Below are 21,075 nucleotides of genomic sequence, written 5' to 3'. Positions count from 1 at the left end.
TAAATTGCCAGTATTTTCCCCTTCCATTATTAATATTATTTTGTTTGGCAAGCATTTGCAAAGCGCATCCATATCAAACCATGTATTTTTCCAGTTCCCTGTAAAATAAATCATCCCCTGCCATGGCACAGAGTGAGCTATGTGGGCCATGGGATATACATCATGACAGAATCATAGAATATTCTGCATTGAAAGGGACCCAAAAAGATCAACTCTGGGCCCTACACAGGATACCCCATGAGTCACACCTTGTGCCCTGAGAGCATTGTCCTAACCCTTTTTGAACTCTGTCAGGCTAGTTCCTTCTCTGGGAAGCTGTTCCAGTGCCCAACCACCCTCTGGGTGAAGAACCTTTACTTGGTATTCAACCTTAACCTCCCCTGACTCAGCTTCAGGCCATTCCATTGGGTTCTGTCACTGGTCACCAGAATGAGGAAATCAGTGCCTCCTCCTCCTTTTCCTCTCAAGAGAAGTTGTAACTGCAGGGAGATCTCCCCTCAGTCTTCTCCAGGCTGAACAGATCAAGTGACCCCAGCCACTCCTCATATGGCTTTTCCTCAAGGCCCTTCACCATCCTCATAGCCCTCCTTTGGACACTCTCTAATAATGTTTTTTTTTTATATTGTGTCGCCCAGAACTGCCCCCAGCACTCGAGGTGAGGCCACCCCAGTGCACAGCAGAGTGGGACAATCCCCTCCCTTGTGCCTGATACCCCTTGGGACATGGTTGGCCCTCCTGGCTTCCAGGGCACAATGACTTGTGTTCAACTTCATTGACCAGGACCCCCATGTCCCTTTCTACTGCACTGCTTTCCAGCATTTCGATCTACCTTTCATTGTCTACACACACAACCAGGGTTGCCCCTCCCAGGTACAGAATCCAGCACTCGCCCTTGTTAAGATTCATACAGTTGGTGACTGCCCATCTCTCTAATTTTTTCAATGTCTCTTTGCAGGGCCTCTCTGTCCTCAAGGGAGTTAACAGCTCCTCCCACTTTAGTGTCCTCAACAAACTTAGTATTTCTTTGAGTCCTATGTCCAAGTTGTTAACTAACATGTTGAAGAGAACCATGCTTAGGGTGGAGCCCTGCAGAACCCCACTAGTGACAAGCTGCCAGCCTGATGTCTCCCTATTCACTGTAACTCTGTGCCTGACCCCTGAGCCAGTTACTCATCCATCACATAATGTCTTTATCCGGCTGGATGCTGGATGTTTTGTCCAGAAAAATCCTGGGAGAGACAGTATCAATACATTTGTTCAGTCCAAAAGGCTTACATCAACTGGCTTCCCTTCATCACCTAGGTTATCATCACCTTCATCATAAGGAACACTTCCCCATCATGAAGCCATTCTGGCTGTGACCAATGACTGCCTTGTCCTACAGATGTTTTTCAATACTTCCCAAAATAATCTTTTCCAGGATTTTACCGGACACTGAAGTCACATACTGGAGTTGCTCCTTCAATTACAAATTCAAAGCAAGTGTTGTCACATAGAATGTACAGTAAATTCTTTCCTTTAAAGAAAATGTGTGATTAGTTGGTATCCAGTATTTTATTAGCTCACCAGTGCTAATAATGATCAATAGTAATTGATAGGTATATTAAGTGAATTACTAATAAATGAATTAATAAAAGGGATACAGTAAAATATAGATATGTTTCCGGGGATTTGTTAGCTAAAACCTTGAGGTGGGAAGTTCCTGTCAGGCAATGCTATCTGCCATTTAAAGGATGTAATCCAAAAGCAGTGTAAATAGAATCACCTGGGGACTGGTTCATACACAGGAAGTTAAAAGTGTGTGCCACACGTCTGTCTGACCCATGGATTGCTTACTGCTGGATTGTCTGTCTTGGTTGACATTCCAAAGGAAAAGCTTGCAGAAGCGCATGAAGTGTGGTATTTTCAATCCATTTCACCTCACTGTCATTTCATGGATTATTACTGCAATTGATTATTCATATGTATCACACAATCATTTGTCAATAACACCAAATTGTCTGTTCATCTAATGAGGCACTGAATTGAGATGAGCTATAATTAATAAAATTATAAAATAATCAGATGATGAATGGAGAAAATTCCATTCTGAAGCATAACATTTTTTTCTACGGACTTTTATGTGCAGTGCTGCAAGAAGCAAGCGAAGAAGCAATATTGCAATCTGCTATCTTGTTCACCAGTAGTGCTTGGAGTGCTGGTGTGATCTGCGATTTTTCTTAACTGCCTCAAATAACTGAATGCTTCTTGCTGTGAAGAAAATCTGAACTATTGCTACCATTCTAGTATGAAAACATCAGTAAGAACTGGATGATTCTGGATACACATTTGAGGAGATAAGTTTCTCATCTCTTTATGTTTCTCTAGCTTTTTCTAAAGGCCTTGTGTGTTTTGTGTAAGCTCATTTCATTGTCTTTGACGTTTATTTGCTACAGCTGACCAACCTCTAAAATTAAGGTCCTATTTTGTTAGTGCCACTAAAACCACAGGGAGCCCAGCAGAATAAAGGCAAATGTTCGTGAGGGTTCTCCTGCAGAAAATGCCTTTCTTTGCTCTTATTTATGTCAGATACTATCAGCAAAGGCATTTTTATAGTTTTAGTTATAGAAAATGAATTCATTCGATTGCATCAGAAGATCTGCTTAATTTAACTGCAAGGCATTAATGTTATTTTCACAGTAGCTACAGCTGGTACTGACAAGTCAGGTACAGCCAGGATTTAGGAGAGAGGACGTATCCCTGTCATTGCCCCATATATTCCTATCTGTGGCATAAATCATCTCTCTGCCTGTGTTTTCCTTTGTTGCTTGTTTAGACTTATGCCAGTGACATTTCCAAGGTTAAGGTTAGGCTCTTGTTAATAATAATTCTTGAACTGCCCTTGAGACCCCACGAGCTCATCTCTTTCTTCTGGAGTCCTTCATGCATTCCTTCATTCATTCTGCTGTGTATGTGTCCCTGTAGTGAGAGGAAACCAGAAATTTGGAATTGTTCAGAACCCAGCCATGTGTGCACATCACCTCCGTGCGTACATCTCATTAAGGACAACGCAATTAAAAAGGAGCAAGGTCAGTCTCAGGTTAAATGGCAACTCCACAGACCACAATAATGACTAGCAGTCAATATGTATAAGATAACAGTGCAACACCAATGAAGTTTCAGTAAAGACCTGCAAGCATTGTTTAGGTTTTCTTTAATGTCACAAATTCTATAAGCAGAAATTTTCCTACTATAACCTCGTCTATTAAACCCTATATTAATAGCAACTGTGCACTTAGCAGAATGTTATTTTCTGCATATTTACTATGAAGTAGATGTATTTCTGGCCCAAAGTGTAAAATTAGGTGCCTCATAAGAATTATTTGGTTTTCTGTTACGTTTGTGGTTTGGGTGTTTTTTCCTATTGTAAAAGCTTGCCATTAACACCACACTATCACAACTAATCTCTGGGAAGGTATGCCAATGCAGAGGTGAAAGTAAAAATATCTGTGCTGTGAACTAGTTCTGGGACTGAACATCTGAAGTGGTGTTTCAGAACTAAAAATAAACTTCTGTTGAGCACAACTCTGTATATTTCCATGCTAACTTGAGCAAGCTGTTTCTTGATACAAAAAAAAAAATTAAAATAAAAATTATGGATATCAAACAGGTAAATGGTGAACCCAAAAGAAATTTCTGTTGTGGAAAGATCATAATGATAAGGATATAAGAGCTGATGTTTCAAATCACAGAAATCCTTTCAATTTCATCGTATTTCTGATGTGGTTTTTAAAAGTATACTTAAAATGTCTGCAATGGGTAATTGGAAAAAACAAACACTTTCTATCTTTTGCATATTTCCTGAAGAAAGGAATTATTGTCTGTCTCATGCAATTCTATCTATTCCTCGAACTTAATTTATTTTTAATGTTGCTAAGTGCTTGTACTGCATATTATAATTTCTGAAAATAATATAATATAATATAATTTTTCTCTTATCTATTTGTGTCTTAAAATAAATTATTTTGACATTTGCTTGGTGCTTTTTCTTTGATTGATTAATTTAATGGCAAACATAATAGGGACCGTTTGACTGATAGGTGTTTAAACTCTTACTCACTATAACTTAAATTTTACTCTATTTTCCCATTGACAGAAGCCCTGAAAAAATTATAAAACTATTAAATAAATAAAATGCACTGCAATAACATAATCAGTTTTAAACAAAATCCTTATCATGACAATTTTAAAAGAAGGTTTCTGAAGCTTTTTCACTTTTAAAAGCAAAACTAAAAAAAAAAAAATAATAAAAAATGCAGCTTAGCACAATGTGCTTATAAATGAATCTCTGCCCTAATTCTCAGTTATGTGTGGACACATTAATACCTGTTACACTGCCAGTTTGGTGTACAGCCACTGTCACTGTGACCAGTGGCAACGGGGCAAGTGAAACCCGATGCCTGCATGCCTTCTGACGCTGCTGTAAGGTTCAGAAGGGAAACAGCCTCTTGAAGAAGAAAAAAGGAGCTTTCTCCCTTGGTGACTGCAGTGAAATTTGTTCCCCTTTATTGTGGAGGGAGCAGCAAAGCAGACTCTTTCCATCATACGCCTCCATACACTGACAGCTGGCCAAATTGTGTGTGCTCCACTGAGCAGCCTGGAACAGGGCTCCCCAGCTCCAAGGGGTGGAAGGAGGTGACACACTGTCCTTTCCCCCTGCCCTGCTTTGGCCCTGACCACCTTGGTCCCCAGCCCAAAAGCAAGATTAACACTGGTGTAGTCATTGCAGCTTTCCTGCTTGTTCAAAAAGCTCTTGGCCTCAAAGCCTTGTGCAAAGGATGTGAAAAAGGTCATACAGAAACCATTCCAGACAAGAAGGAGAGATTCACTCCTGCAATGTGGAATGTTATGAGAAGCTATCTTCCCTGGATTAAGGAGTTTAGCAGTTAGTTCTGCTGTGGTAGGAAGCATCTTTGCAAAGCTTATGTGAACACTATCCTGAATCCTGTGTAAAGTCAGTAAGCAAATTATAGTGTTGATTAGCATGGAAAACCACTGTGAGAACTTCCACTCTCTATGAGATTCAGTGGTCATGAACTAATTTTACCTGTTGGGATGCAAAGTCAAGTCTCTAATGCTCATCAGCTTTGCAACAGGTTCAAAATTTTAAAAAGTCAGCTGATTTCTCCAGGTTTCTGGAGGTAAATGGAGTAAGTATATATGTTATGAATAGTTTTTATGTATGAATGAAACATTAAACTGAGAAAATGTCTTCTCCATGCTGAGAATGATCATTATACCATCCATTTCCCATGGGCTGGTATTTGTACCATGTCCTTGTTTGAAATACTACTTCTGCATACTCACTACAATGACACAATCAACTTCCTACAATACTCATAAATTTAGGTGCAGAGCAATATGTGAGACTAAGCATGTACAGAGGTTTTACTCTCACTGGCACATATTAGCCTTGGATTTCAATCTGTTGGTAATTTGTAGCTCCAGAGCTGCTTCTCAGTATTATTGCTTAGGATTCTGAAGATGTGGGATTACCACATGGTTCTATGATGGCTGAGGGTAAAAACACCTAGTTTTAACAGAAAAAAAGTCCAAGTCACAAGTTAGTAGAAATTAGAGACTAACACTAAAGGTGTACCCCAGACATGTCAATAGAGAGCAGACTATAACATTCTTGTTAGCTTGTATTTGCCTTTTAACATCTTAGCGTGTTGTTTATGAATGCAGGTAAGTGAGATGAAGAGGTGATTTGACAAGTACTGAGGATTTGACAAGTACCATACCTCAGCAGGGAACAGTCTACTGGTATATGAGATCTGATGTCTTCATCATCTCCAAAGGGCTTTTCATTCCGAATAACAAGTAATACATTTCTCACAGGTGACAGAAAAGATGCAAGGCTAAAGAGGAATTTCAGTGATTAGGAACTGACCTGAAATATGGGTGTAGAGTTGATACTTCAAAAATAGATGCTGGCATGAAAAAAGGAATAAGAACATTATGAGAATAAAAAACAACACTGAAGTCAAGGTTGGCATTGCTTGTGGAAGAGATGGAAGAGGTGGTAGATGGAAAAAGAGAGGATCAAGACTTAGATTATAGTCTAAAGAAACAGTCCAACACATTTGAATTAGCTGTGCTCCACAGAGGGAGTGGGGAGTAAAATATGAGCGTCAAATCAAAATAACTGTAGAGAATAGGAGAGTCTGATGGCAATGCATTGGAAAACCAGATGGAAATCAGCCAGGAAAGGAGATGGCAAAGAAGAAAAGTAGCAGGTAGGCAGGGGAAAAAATAGGACAGAAATAAGAAATGTATCCCTTGGGTCTGAGACAAAGCCATGAAAGTTTTTATACCACTGGAAGAAAAAGAAAGATATTTCCAGACAAGAATCAGGGATTTAGCATGCATAGTGAAATCTGAAAGTGTTTCTTTTATGTTTTTCCAGAGGCTTAATAATGTAATTTTCTATAATCTCAGTAGAAAAAAAATAGAAGTAATCTCTAGCAGATTTTCCACATACGCAGTTTATTTAGCACATACTTAAGTGAATTTATTGGCAAAAAAATATAAAATTTTCTGCAAATAGAAAGAACACAAGTAGCTCAAATAAAAAAAGTAATTCCCAAATTGCTATAAATTTCTCATAAAAGTTTGCTAACATGGTAACAAAATACACTGTCACAGCACAGCAAAGGGAAGTGAAAGCTATATGGTTATTACCAATTATTTTACATCAGTTGTGCCAGAAGGGTCATGATGTTGCTTTTTCTATCATCAAAATCATGTAATAAAAGGTAGCCTAAGCTACTCCTTAGAACATGTCCTCCCCGGGTGTGTGTGCTGTTAATGGGAACAGAACGTGTTTGCTAATCAGAACAGGAGGCAGAACGAGCATGAAAGATCAGGACATACTTTTTATTTTTAAAAAGACTCTTGAGATCCAGAGCGAACATATGGGACTGAACACTTCAAAATAGATTTGGAACCTTCATTTGTATTTCCTCTTTATTTACATGTAGTGGTATTTGAAAATTTTCTGCAGATTTCAAAAATCCAAAGACAATAATCCTTATTGAAGGGAAGTATTTATTGATCAGACATGCAATCAAAGGATTCATATGTTGATACAGCATTTTTGCATCCTAATGAATCTGCACATTTTAAGATTTTTTTGATAATGAAGAAATCAAATATAGTTGGGAATATAAACCCCAAAAACTGATAGGATTAAAGTCCAGAAGGCCTACTATAACCATTTAATCTGACCTCTTGCCAAAGGCCTTCTCAGAATTTAACTTTTTCCAGATAGGATTTTTAGTAAGGAGTCTGGTTTTAACTGCATTTTGCAGGGCTGAGGATTTCATTACATTGCTCAGCTCATATGACTGCAAGGTCAATGACACATGAGTTAAACAGCAAAACAAAAGATAAAATTTATTTCTAATCTGAATGTGATCAATATGAGCATTGAACAACTCAGTTTTTTACTCCATCCATCTCCTCAAGTGTTTTATATTGTCTAAGTTTCTTTCCTGAAGTGGGTACTCCATGTCATCAAGCCATTCCTGAGCTATTTTTTGGAAAGTATATGGAGTGATCACTAAATGTTTCTGGGCACAAGGCAAAAATTTTCAGTTCTTCAGCCTTTTCCAAGTTTCTTTCTGCATCTCGTATTCAACTGATGAAACATATGAACATTTAGTTGAACTGCAGCCACCGTCTCAACCAGAATTGTGCCAGGATGAATTGCAGAGGAAATGTATTCCTGATAAATTATATTTCTGATTAGCACATATATCAGCTCTTTTCAACTTCCTCACCAACTTCTACCTTACATTCAGAATATCTATTAGACAATATTAAATTGTTAAATCAAGTATAGCCATGATTCTTTGCAGTAAGTAGCAAACCTTTCTTGGAGTTCTATAGAATCAAGATTAAGCATTTTGGCTTTTCAGGGGTCTGACATCTTATTATTTGATATCTGGACTTCTGTCATCTGCCATTGTTTTCATTATTATTGCACTGCTCTGTTTCTTTCAACAAGTCATGGAGCTTATTATTAAAAGTCTCCTCACTGATGCTTTGTTCACATTCTGAACTAATGCATTTTTGTATGAGCTCCTTTCACAGATTCAGAAGAATGCACATGAGAATAGAATCTTGTGTTTTTAAGAATACAGTCCTTACTTATGTCTTGCAAGATTCTTTTCCCTTGAGAAAAAAGTATTGAATGTGATTCCCAGTAATGTAGTCTGATTTTCTCATGCAGAGTGTTAATGAATATATCTATTCTTAGTACATGGTCATAAATTACTATCACCTATAAATTTCTTTTTTCCCCTTTGCCCAATTGCATCTTTTCAATTAGCATAGGATTGTTATAAAAAATAGAGTATTGAAGAAGACGTTTTTTATTATCGACATTTTTCACCATTACTAAATTCTGATTGAACTGTTTCCTTGGTGATTGACTCGCCCATGCTGTCCTTTTGTACTTACTCATATCAGTTGAAATATTTTATTTTTCCCTGTCACACCGACAATGGAATATGGCCACGTAGTCTGACTCTTTTTTTCCACATGTTCTGATGTGATGATACAAATTTGGAGTAGTACATGCACATACGTACATGAGCACATATTGTACATGGTGTATACCTATACATGCTCACAATTCTGAAATGGAAAAATATGAATTACAAAATCAACAACCGTTATTTCATTTTTATGCTTTTCATCACCCAAATCCTTTTTATATTTTAGTTCATTATGCAGTTATAATGTATATGGGCAAATTTGATTTTTTGTTTTATTATAACATATTAAAATATAGTCTTAAAACTGAGGCCTTTGCTTCATTTTAATCTCATTTTTTTTATACATAAGGGGATGCTTTAGATGTCAGTGAAAAAAAAAGCATACAATTTATCTATCTTATGTTTCTGTTAAAGATTGGCAGTTTTAAACTGAAATATTTATTAAAAGTAAATGTCTGCGCATCTCATTGTCTGGGATGCACTGGGGACTACCTGAATACAAGCTTTCCCCTGACAGCTTAATCTGTTGATTCTCACAGTGATGCTGCCTGTCCCTTTCACAGAATTCAACAGTAGGTTTTTACCAGGCAGTGCAAAACGTGGCTTCTGGAAGACACCAGGCTGGGGGCAGAAAGTGAGGAAGGGCTGTAGCAACTCAGCCATTCCACCCAGATTAGCCCATAGGGGCTTTATGCTCAGGTTGTTAAAGCTTGCTCTCTTTTTCAGGCTCATCTCATTTTGTGAGTGAGAGAGAGAAGATAAGACAAGTACAGAAAAAAGCTTGTACAGGATTTCCTGGTGAAATGACTCAAATGAAACAAAACTCATCATGAATTAGTGATGAGTAAAGGGACTAAAATTACCAACTTCCTATGTGTTCAGGATATGTACTCATATTGACATCTGAATACCTGAAGTTTTGATACTCTCCTCCTGGAAAGGAGAATTTAAAATAATAATAACAGTAATAAAAATAAAAAGGAAGAAAAAAGATGAAAGGTAATTCATTGCAAGATCAATATCCTTTCCTATGTGGATATTTCCCAGCATTGTTAACTAAATACAAGTTAAGAAAAAATATGCCAGAAAATTGTTACTTAATAGCAAATTCATCATCTTGGTCACAGGAATGCTACACTGGCTTTTCTTCTATAAAATGTGTGCGTGTGTGTTTGTGTGGTGCACAGCAACAGACTTTGTGCCAAACTGAGAAATGTTAAATTTAGCTTGCAGTAAATAGCATGTCTAGCTAATACAGCTGGAACCCATCTTGGAAAGGGAAAAGAAAAAAAAACCTCCCCATTATGCATGAAAATGAAATATCAAAATTGCTTTAACTCTTCCTGCTTATTAACTTCTATGGTTTGGGTGTAGCAGCTGAAACAAAACAAAACAAAAAATTTGATTTCCAGGTGTATTTGTGAGGTGGCTCCATCCTGGGGAAGGCCGGTGAAATAAATAAATAAATAGCCGGATAAATAAAGACAGAAAGAAACGAGAGCTCTCCGCGAAGTGAGGCCGCTGTCCGCGGTGCTGGAGGCCGGCGGGCGCGCGGAGGGGCGGGGCGCGGCGCGCAGGGGGCGCGGCGGGCGCGCTCCCGCCGGGGCCGGTTCCGCGCAGGCGCCGCCGCCGCCGCCTCGCCGGGAGCGCCGCCCGCCCGTTGAGTGCGAGGAGCGCGGGCGAGCGCGTGCGAGGGCAGGGCAGGACCGAGCCGAACCGGGCCGGGCGGCGGGAGCGCAGCGGGCACGACCGGCACCCCCATCCCGCTCAGCGCCGGAGCCGCGAGCAGCGCCGGAGCGGCGGCGGCGCCAGCAGCAGCAGCTCCTCGGACAGCGGCTTCTCCCACGCCCGCCGCGGGGCTCTTCTCGTTCCTTCCCTCCCGTGGCTCGCTTGCTCCCGCCGGCCGCTCGCCCGGAGCGCACGGGATCTAATTCGCTGACGAGCGCGCTCCGCGGAGGAGAAGGAGGAGGAGGAAGAAGAAGAAAGGGCTGTTTCCGTGGCTTTGTGGATGCTCTACTTTTCCTGGAAATGCAAAAGATTATGCATATTTCTGTCTTCCTGGCTCCTGTGTTGTGGGGACTGATCTGGGGGGTCAATTCTAACAGCATACAGATCGGTAGGTGCCCGCATTTGGGGGGACCCCGCTCTCCTCCCGGCGGATCTTCCGATCCCTTATCCCCGCCGCTGTCACTCGGGCATTCCTGTCATGTCGCCGCGCTCCCAGTCCCACCGCGGTGCCCGCCGCGCGTCAGCGAGGTCCCCTCTCCTTTTCCCTGGCCGCAGCGCCCGGCCCCCGCGGCCCCCGACACGGGACGGAGCCGCGGCCGGGAGCGCTCCGGCAGCGGCGCCCTCCGGCCCCGCGGCGGGCAGAGACCTGGCCCCGGCGCCGCTCCGCCGGTGCTCCCGCCCGCCTGACGCGTGTGTGTTTCCCTGCAGGGGGGCTGTTCCCGAGGGGCGCCGATCAGGAGTACAGCGCGTTTCGGGTAGGGATGGTTCAGTATTCCACCTCGGAGTTCAGGCTGACTCCCCACATCGACAACCTGGAGGTGGCCAACAGCTTCGCCGTCACCAACGCCTGTGAGTAGCGGGCGCTGCCAGCCTGCCGTGGCGGCGGGGGCGGGGCGGCTGCGAGCGGTGCGGCGGGGGTGTGTGTGTGTGTGCGGGGGTATGCGGGGTACGTGTGTGTGTGTGTGCGGGGGTGTTTGCGGGGCGCGGCGCCGGGGGGAGCCGCCCCGCCGCCGAGCAGGTGCGGGAGAGCCCGGCCCCGTGCGAACGGGGCGCGGGGTCTCCGTGCGCCCCCACAGCCCTCCGGGAGGTGTAAAATGGTTCCCGGCGGCTCCCCCCGCGCGTTATGTAAGGCTGCGCGGCCCCGGGGCTGCCCGCAGCGCTCCCCCGCCGCCCCGGGGCTGCTCGCGGAGCACCTCGCTACCGGCGCGGGCAGAGCCGGGGCCCCCTCAGGCCAGCAGCCGAGGGGTGCGGAGCGGGCGGCGGGGGGAGATCAGCCATTTTACGCCGCGCGGTGCTGCGGGCTCCATCGCTCCATCTCGCCGTCCGCTCGCCCCCCGCTCGCAGCGCTCGTGGGCGGCCGCGCTCGCCGCCCGCTCTGCCTCGCCGGGAGCCCTCCGCCCCCGCGGTTCTCTTGGCGGTGCCATGCCCGGCTCCGCCCTCGGCTCGGCAGGGCCCGGCCACACGTGTGCCGCGGGGCGAGGAGCACATGCGGGGCGGGGAAGCGCGAAGAGAGGAGCCCCGCGCGGGCGGCGAGTCCCGCAGCGGTGCGCGCTTCTGCCTCTTGTCGCTCGGCGGGTGCCGTGTGACCCGCGGAGCGGCGGGGCCGGCCGGGCGCGGCTGGCACTGCCCGTGCCGGGGTGAGAGCGGGGAGCCACGGCCGGCCTTCCCAGGGCGGTGAGGCGTGCCTGCCTTTGCCCCGCTGCCCTCCCTGCCGCCCGTGCCCGGTTCAGGCGAACCGGGGTCCCCGCAGCGGCGCAGGCGGCAGCGAGCGGGGGGCGCGCTCGGTGCCCTGCCGGCCGCTCCCGCCCAGCGCCGTGCTCCCTCCAGGCGTTTTCCCCTCTCTCCTGGGAAGAAGATGTAAGGGACACCGAATCTGGAGGTTAGCTGTCAGCGGGAGCAGTTTCCCTCCATTGGCGACCTTTTTCTCCTTCCCCCCATTCAGCTACCCTGTGCGGTGGTGCTGAAGAGGGGCGGCTTGGCACAGACTCTGGGATAGGTGGTGCAAGAGTTCAACGCAAGGCGCTTTCAGTGGCATGTGGGAGGGTAGGAGAATATATAGCATCCATAGCTGAAGGCAAAAAAGGTCAGAACAGGTAATCAGCCACAGAGATGCTTAATTGTTAATCTTTGCAAACTGCTTGGATAGTTCTTCCTGTCTTAGATAATGGGGGTTTGTATCAACCAGAACCACACGTGGTCAGTATTTGCAGATTATGTTACTTGGACTGTTGATGAAGTAAGTGTAGCAGTTACGTGGCATTCTGCAAAAATGTGACAATGTGTTCCTCAAATCTGTGATGGTAACAAAACCCTGAAAACAGGTTTTGCAAAACACCAGTTTTTTCCTACTAGCAGTAGAGACGAACATAGTTACCTTGTCTACAGATACTAATTTTCTCCAAGACCATCAAGTGCTTTTGATCAGTGTTTGTGTGCATATATTAGCCTTGTTCTTGTCTCTCTTGGAGAACTTTTAAAATAGTCAGATGCTATGTGTAAACTGTAGACTGCAGTGATGGACTTCAAGGCTTCCAGCAGAAGGGAGATGGATGCCATCCATGTGTTGGATTTTCTTTTTTCTGAACATTGTACCAGGCTTCAATTTTCAAGCTGTTTGAAGAGCTCCAAATTAAGACATGAAAATGTACTTGTTTTTTCATCACCTCAGTTACCACTGATGTTGTAGTCAAGTTATCTTGTGCATTGGATTTAACTGACTAGTGAAGCATGTGCTAAAAATATGTACAGTATCCCCTCAATTACCTTCCCAGAAGGGTATGATTGGAGAACAAGAAGTTCCGAAGACAGATATTTGGTGTACAAGAAGTAGAATTTAGGAGCTGATTGCAGAGCACTGCATGCAAAATGATTAAGAAGAATCCATCTCTTTTTGTCCCCACTATACTTGTTCTCATTTGAAATAGTGAACATTCTGCAGCTTGATTTTGTTAGGGGTTTTTTTTTGGGTGGGAGTGTGTTGGGTTTTTTTTTTTTTTTATTTCTGGAATAGTGTTCAAAGAACTTGTGCCCAAAACCAGCATTATGAAACAATGTGTAAAAGAAAAATGTAGGATAATATGAATCTGAAAATGGTTCAATATTTTCCCAGATGTTTCACTCCAACAAGGCAATTGTCCTGCCTGAAATGTAATGGCAGGATTATACCATAATAGAAATTATGACCTTTTTCTGCTCCAAATTTGCCACTGAAATATTTTGGCTCTTGATTTAAACCCCTGAGCCAGCCATGTTTCAGACTGCAGAAGTTCTGGCTGGTGTGGCAGAGGTGAGGTGCAGCCCTGCCCGCTGGTCCCAACCTGGCACCTGCAGGTGGCAGCTGGCAGTGCCCGTGGTCACCTATGCCACCGCGCCGGGGCTAAGCCTGCCTCCCTTCCACCCCTGGTATCCTCAGGGCAACAGCACATTACTCCATCTGCTTTAAAAACAAACAAGCAAACAAAAAGCCCACTGCAAAGATATGTAAAATCTTCAAACTAATTTTCAGCTCTTGCTCGGAGTTTGTTGATAGAGCAAATGGTTTTTAGATGAACTGGTGTTGCTGGTACTACTTTTAAATTAGGCTCCTAAACTTCAGAAAGGAGGAGATGGCCATGTATCCCTGAGGAATGTTCCAAGCAGTGATGCTACTCAGTCATTTAAAGGTGGCCAAAAAACAGGTGTAGAAGTGGAGTGGACACTCTGTGAGTAAGTAGCCTTAACTCATGTGAAGACTTGCACTTCAGTGGGAATTTCACCTCAACACCAAGAGATCGTGTCATGATGAACATGTTGCATGACAGCAAATTGGGTCCCAATTCTACTGGTTTTGACCAAGGTGGACAGGCCACCTTCAAGTAACCTGAGAAAAGAACACAACTCAATTATGTTCAAAAAGTAGCCAAAAAAAAAATAGTCGCTGTAGTTTGTTGGACTGTTGCATCTCTGCAGAGCTGTGTTGACAGGTCAGTGGGAGTAGCTGTTGGAATCTAATTGCAGTTTGACACTTAGTAAGTCAACATCACTAGGAAGCCTGGTGGTTTAGGTTGAGAGATGGTGCACATATTTTTCAGAGTAATGGCACAATTAAGAGCAGTGTTTACTGCCATGACTGCTGTTGTAGCTTTCAAGAGAAATGGACTGGGCTTAGCATGCTGTGTGAATTCTTGGTTCATTGTAACAGAACTTTCTTAGTTCTGTTTGGTTCAACACCTGGAGCAAAGGTACAGCATTGGAGGCGATTCACAGGACAGAATGGAACATATCCAAACCACTGGAACATATCCAGACCACTGGATTTCATTGTTCTTCAGCACAGTGTAATTGAGTGTAGTCTAACTGAAGGAGTGTTGACCATCAGTGATACCAGATTTTTAAAATGTTTTTGATCAAAACCTTTCCTCTTAAATCTGCCTCCCAACAACTTCAGGGGTAGTTGTATTGTGTTCTCACTTATTTTAGAATTGAGAGGATATTGGAGTCACTTAAAGAGAGGTTTCCTATGGGGTGCTATAGAACTGCCATAACAATAACAAGTTTTTTGCATGGTAGTTTGAGCACAGAGATAATATATGTACAATCTTGGATGTTTAGTCCTGCTGGCTCACGAGACAGTGTTGAGCTTTGCTGTTTTAAATCAAGTCTTACAGCTCTGCAGGGATCACTGCACCATGACATTGTGACAAGGGGATGCTGATTCATGCATAAACCTTAGATCCTTTCATTATATCTTCAACCAGCAGATTTGAAAACCTATGAATATCTGGCATGTTGCAACTTGAGAGTCATGGCAAATGTTTCTTCAACCATTTTGGAATATAATGCTACAGCTTTCATTCTTAAAGAAATAGCATTGAGAATAATGCTGGCAAGATCTTAAAGAATAAGGGAAAATAAATATCCTTTAATGGGGAGGATAGAAAAACTTTAGACATGTTTATTCAAATTAAAATTCCTGTGGACCAAGCCTAAGTGTATTTCACAATAAATTATTAGAACTGATTTTAAGGAAAGGAGGGATTTATTAGCTGCTTGTGTTTCAGTTCATTTGTATTCTTGGTCCTTCTCATTACCTTTTCACTATAAGACATTTCTCATGCTCAGTGAGCAGATGTGAAATAGGTTCTGTTACTCCTTGTAATTAAAATGGTAAGGATCAGATGAGTTTCTGCAGTAAAAAGATAGAATAAAACCAGGATGTAGCCTCCTGTGATTTTTCTTCTCTCAAAACATTTCTCCTCTCGAATTTGATCTCTGTAGCAAACTTTAAACATTCTTCTACTCCCGAGAGTTCTTCATAAAGAAACCTGGGGTATTTATTGCGTGACAGCGCTGTCCCTGCTGTGCATCTTTGTCAGAGACAAAGATCTCACAGACCATTTTCACACAGCCATGATCCAGAATGTGGGCAGATACAAACACAACAGTTTTCTCTTGCCTGTTTGACTTTCCAAATTCTTATTATGTGATTAATAATTTTATCCGTAATATCTGAAATAATTTACCATGCAGTTTTGAGTACAGAACAAATATATATTTTACTCCTACAAATCTGAAAGTGAGTTATGTTTAATAGTAGTTTGTGAGTAGTTTGGCAATTAAGCCTTAAATATGCCAATCAAGCTTGCAAATAAACCAACATTATCAGTCAATCTCTTCAATACATGTGTTTGTATGTAATTTTATTCATATGTAATATATGAAAATGTATTATTTTTTTTCTGTTTTTGCTAATGAAAGTTTTAATTTACACTGACTTTGATAGGTGTGATTGACTGCACATAGCTGGGGATGTACTTCACTCCTTGTGTACATAAGACTTCCTTTACTATCCTGCATGTGTTATGTACCCAACCCAAGCAGCACTGCACTGAGTGATGCTGTTACTGCTGGTTTCATTAGTTCTCTTCTTCAAGCTTTTCATGATTAAAATACTTCTGAGAATTAAGAGATATTTAGCAAATAAATAAATCCTTTTGAACAGTCAACAATTACTAGGAAAGTATATAATACCTGGGAATGTATTAGCTTGAAAATGCATTAAACAGGCAAAGATTATTCTATTATCAGTATTTTGAAAATTCAGATGGTGTAATTTATCTGGCATCTTCTGTGAAAACATGATTAAATTATTAAAAACTATTTTCTTAAGGAAAATATAATTTTAAATTATTAATTGAATTTAAAATCCCGAATTCTGATAGGACTAATTTTCAGGAAACTAGAAAGAGGACTGAACCCACAGTAAACATAAATGTTTATATGTACATATATAGATAGACATGCATGCATGTATACACACATATATTTAAAAGAGTGAACAGCAGTTTGTTTTGAATGGCAGATAAATCAAAAGCAGGTCATTGGTTAAACTCCACAATCCATTTTCTGAAGAGGATTATCTGAGAGGACTTACTAGTAAGCTAATATATTTCTTTAAGTCATGTTCTCGTGCCTGGGAGCCAGGTGTGTGAAATAAAAATTTTGTATATTGAAGGCTGATGTCTATATTCTGGAAACAATGTTACAACAGCTCAAGCCAAGGAACGTCAGGTCAGACTGAAAATAACACTGAAAACATACCCAAATAGGTAACAAATGCCTATAAGTAGTTGCATAGATCAAACTCTCTCTGTATGTATATGTGAATGGGTTTTTATCTGACAGTTAACTGAAACTCCTATTTCTGAAATGAACAAGAGATATGTCCCATTATTTTTTAACTGATCATTACATTTATCAGAACATGAATACAGTGGCATATGCTTTTAGAAGACTGTGGACAAGGACTTAATCCCTTTTGCCAAATAGGTTTCTGGAAAGGTTTAGGGCAGAAGTCTGTATGTTTTTATACAAAATATACAGGTTTGTGGAGCATCATTGTTATTTTGTCTTGAACCTTAATGTTTTCCTTTAGTAAGTTCATAAAAATAATTTGCATTGACTACAAATGCATATAAAGTGTAACCTTGTTAAAACTGAAAAAAGAGCTTTTATTTAAATTAGTAAATAATTTCAATAATGAATTTTGTATGGATAAGCAATAAGGAGTGAATAAAATTATCAGATAAACATAGCGAAGGCATACTGTGAACCAGCTCAACAGTAAGGAGTGCAAGCGGGTTTTAAATAACTACATGTTGAACAAATTTGTACTGAACCTTCTAAAATCAATAACTGTGCTTAAAATACAGCTGTTGTCTTTAATTTGGGTGCACTTAGAGTGGTATAGATGTCTTTTGAAATACTGTTGTGTTTTTTTTATCTATCTGTATATAGGACCACCACAGAACAATTTTTACTTTCTAATGCAGCAGTGCTGTGCCTCCACAATTAACAATTTTTCCACCACAGATCTTTGATTATTTTTTCTTCTTTTTAAAAATTGTTTTAAGAAAGGTTCTCAAATCACTCAGTTTATGGGGAGTTTACCTTTCCCCCCCTCAAAGTCCACATTTGGGCAATGAATATATAAAGAGTTAACATTGCTGTCCTGAACCTGATTTAATGTACAGATACCTAATGCATTTTCCAATGGCTAGTCACTTTATGAAAGTGTGAAAAAAAATTTACAAGACAGAAATATTCACAGTGATTCTACAGCAAGGTGCTATTCAGCTCCAGCTGTTACTATCTCCCACCACCTGCTCCCAAACCTGACTCAGAGAAATTAATGGGATTTTTTTGAGGGGTGAAATGTACAGTTCAACTAAAGGTGACTGACTCAAGCTAAAGAAATGTCTTATTTCAACTCTAATCTACTGTTTTATTTGTTGTCAGAGGAAAAATATTCAGGTCTGTATTAATTATCTAGAATCAGTGTGGTTGATTTGTATATTTGGGATGCTGGATATGTAATTGAATTGCCAGTCATTTCAGTTAGTCCATGAACAACTTATTGGGCTTTATTTCATGTGGAAATAGCATCTTCATTACTTAACTACATAAGATAAGTATGTTTGCATTTCACTGTTAACAAAAACAAACAAAAAAGAGTATTTTGCCATTTGTGTTTTAAAATGGGCATATTTGTTCCCAAGGATTCTTCCAGTGAACAAGAGTAGGGCAAAATTCTGTAACATGTTCGAATGCCCTGACGCATAAATGCATAGTCATACAACTGTTAGAAGAGTTTCAAAGCTCAGTAAGGAACAGAGGCTGATTTTATAAAATGTTCAAAATTGGTACATGAACATGAATAGGAATATGAACATATTTACTATGCTATATCACCTATTCAGTTTAATCTTAATTTCAGGTAATATTGGAAAAAAACATATTTGATTTCTTTTTGCATTTTTCAGGCTGCTGTGGTTAAGGCTGTCATTCCACTGTAATTTCTCCTCAGTATAAAAGAGTTTAGAAGTTTGCAAACATGGCTTGGACTGGAAAAAATGCCTCTGTTTATTACAAATGGTGTGAACAGATTTTCTTTCACACACTTTGAAGATGACAAACAACAAATTACTTCTAAGCAGATGGTATGATAGCAAATTTAAATAGCAATCTGATAGGTAATGCAGAGATTTTTCTCATCTGTATGGGGAAGACTGTTTTTGGGGCTCATGTCAGCAACAGGGCGAGAGAGCTCAGCAGAACAGCTTTGCACCTGCTTTGCAACATGGAAAAGGGATTTGTTTTCTTTGGTTTTCTGCCTTTTATGGATGTATTGGAAGTTGTAGGATTCTGGTTTAGATCCATAAAATTAATATGCTAATATGCTTTACCATTCCATATAATGTGGATCTAAATTATTTGAATGTGTTGTATTTCCTTGTGTATGTGTAAATTATCTCAGAATGTCTGCAAATGTGTGCTGATGAAATAGACTGTACAGCTCTGAACAAGTCAGATTAATTTGTTCAATAATCTCATAAATCTTTGAAATTGAGGTTGTTGAGGGATAGTTTGCTCAAAATGTTTCTTCCTGATACTAGTTATGAGGGTTTTTTGACAAAATGTCTTCCAGGACAAAATGCTGATTTATATTTTTTTATTTTCCTCTCTGTGAAAGTCACAAATTCCATTACACTGTGCTATTACAGTCTCAGAGGGGGTTCTTTGTACAAATGTGAGTTCTGGCAAGCAGCAAAATGTTCCTGTGTGACTGTTCTTTGGGCAGAGACCTACTGATATTTGAGAATTTATTCCAGGTCTAATATTTGTAAAGCAGGGTAAATAATTTGCATGGTTAGTGCATACCAGGCATGTGCTTGAATAAGCCACACCAATGCTACTTGTAGCAAGAGCAGAATTGATCCACAGTGGAATTACAGGGAATGGTTAGGAGAATCATGCAGGATGTAACTTCATTATTTTATTTCTCTTCTCCATGTCAGGCAGAACACCTGAATTTTAAACCTTTGTCTTTCATTTTCAAGTTGAATGCCCTTAGCACTAGTTTTGATGTCAGAATCCCTCACTGTCTCTTACTCTTCTTCATTTTTCCTGCCTCAATTAATTTTTGTTAAAACAACCTTAATCCTAAATTTTGCCTGATGCAGGAAGGAAGAAGTAACTGAGCTTTTGGAAGCAGGAAGACAATTTCTTGCCCTTTGTTGTTATGATAAAGCATAGAGGAAAAAAAAACCTGTTAGGAAAATTCAGTTATAATAATTTAAACAGTTGCTCAACCAACAAATATTAATGGGCCAGATTTATACACAGCTTTGAACTTTTGAAGCCATTTTAACTGAATAGTTGGAAATTTAATAATATAATTTTATTATATTGAAGGACTAGATGAATTTAAGGGACCAGGAAAATGAGAATATGAGTCACTATATATTATATATTGCAGTATAAGTGGGGTTTTAATTTCACTCACAGCTTTACATCTGCTCCATCTGTAGGTGCTTTCATTTGGTGAGAATGGGACATGCTGAAATTCTGCAGAGTCGTGACTGAAAAGTCATTCAGTGCTTTTACCCACTAATTGGATTTGTTGATGTATTCAGCAACCTGATCCAGTGATCTGGAGTCCAGACCAATAAGACCAGGCTAATTTCACCCAACCAAACAAATGCTCAAACTTCTGCTAATGGTAGTAAGAACACAACCAGATCAAAAAAATTAAATTACTTACGTTTACTGTATAAATGTCAAAAATTGATTTGGTTCTTTTGTATATGAAAAGAGACAGAGATTAAACAATTCCTAAAAAGGGCAATAATGTTTGAGCACCTATTTGACCTACACAATATTTTTTGCAAACTTTCTGGCATATGCTCATATAAGACCCCATGTTTGTTTGGTTGTTTGATTGGGATTTCTTACTTATTTTATGCTTTCCTGAAATTCTTTGTCAGGTTTCAATATAGAAATCTAATTTAGAAAAATTATTAGACAGTTTCAACTCAGTTTATGTAAATAGAACTGATAGCTAAAAATGGAAGAGTTTGGCCTATGCTTCTGTAGGTGAAGGGAAAAACCCGAATGCTTACTCCTCTCCTTTTTTTTGCATTTGATCTTGAATGTTATTGTTAATGAAATCTGTGCATAAACATGAAATTTTAATTTTCTCTTTACTCCTTTTTTACTTGTTGTAAAATGTGTTTTACCTTGACTGTGTAAAACTAAGTAACATAGTTCTGCTGTAGAAGTAAGCAAGCATCTGTGGGCTGCAAATACTGATTTTTTTAGCAAGTGGAGCACATAATGTTTCTTTGAGCTTATCTCTTTACTTCTATTTCAATATGATAAAACCAGAATATATTCTTCAAGGTGTCCATTTGTGGAGGACACTTCTAATTCACCTGCAGTTAAAATTCCTCAAGACCCAGTTTGTGATATTCATGCTGTCTTGTGT

General features: G+C 40.6%; 1 protein-coding gene across 4 annotated transcripts in view; it reads left to right on the top strand.

Annotated features, from left to right (window-relative positions):
• Positions 1 to 10,175: 10,175 nt before the first annotated feature.
• Positions 10,176 to 21,075, top strand: part of GRIA2 (glutamate ionotropic receptor AMPA type subunit 2) — an 89,136-nt gene continuing 78,236 nt past the window's right edge. The window contains exons 1-2 of one of the 4 annotated variants that reach the window (XM_068187211.1): positions 10,176 to 10,659; positions 10,980 to 11,120. In XM_068187211.1, the coding sequence (XP_068043312.1) occupies positions 10,572 to 10,659; positions 10,980 to 11,120 (229 nt within the window). In that variant the 5' untranslated portion in view covers positions 10,176 to 10,571. The remainder of the gene's footprint in view (positions 10,660 to 10,979; positions 11,121 to 21,075) is intronic. The other 3 variants (XR_010998090.1, XM_068187209.1, XM_068187208.1) reach the window with 3 other exon arrangements.

Source organism: Anomalospiza imberbis, chromosome 4 (genome assembly GCF_031753505.1).
Source record: "Anomalospiza imberbis isolate Cuckoo-Finch-1a 21T00152 chromosome 4, ASM3175350v1, whole genome shotgun sequence".
Classification (NCBI taxonomy): domain Eukaryota; kingdom Metazoa; phylum Chordata; class Aves; order Passeriformes; family Viduidae; genus Anomalospiza; species Anomalospiza imberbis.
This window is presented reverse-complemented; position numbering and strand designations above follow the sequence as displayed.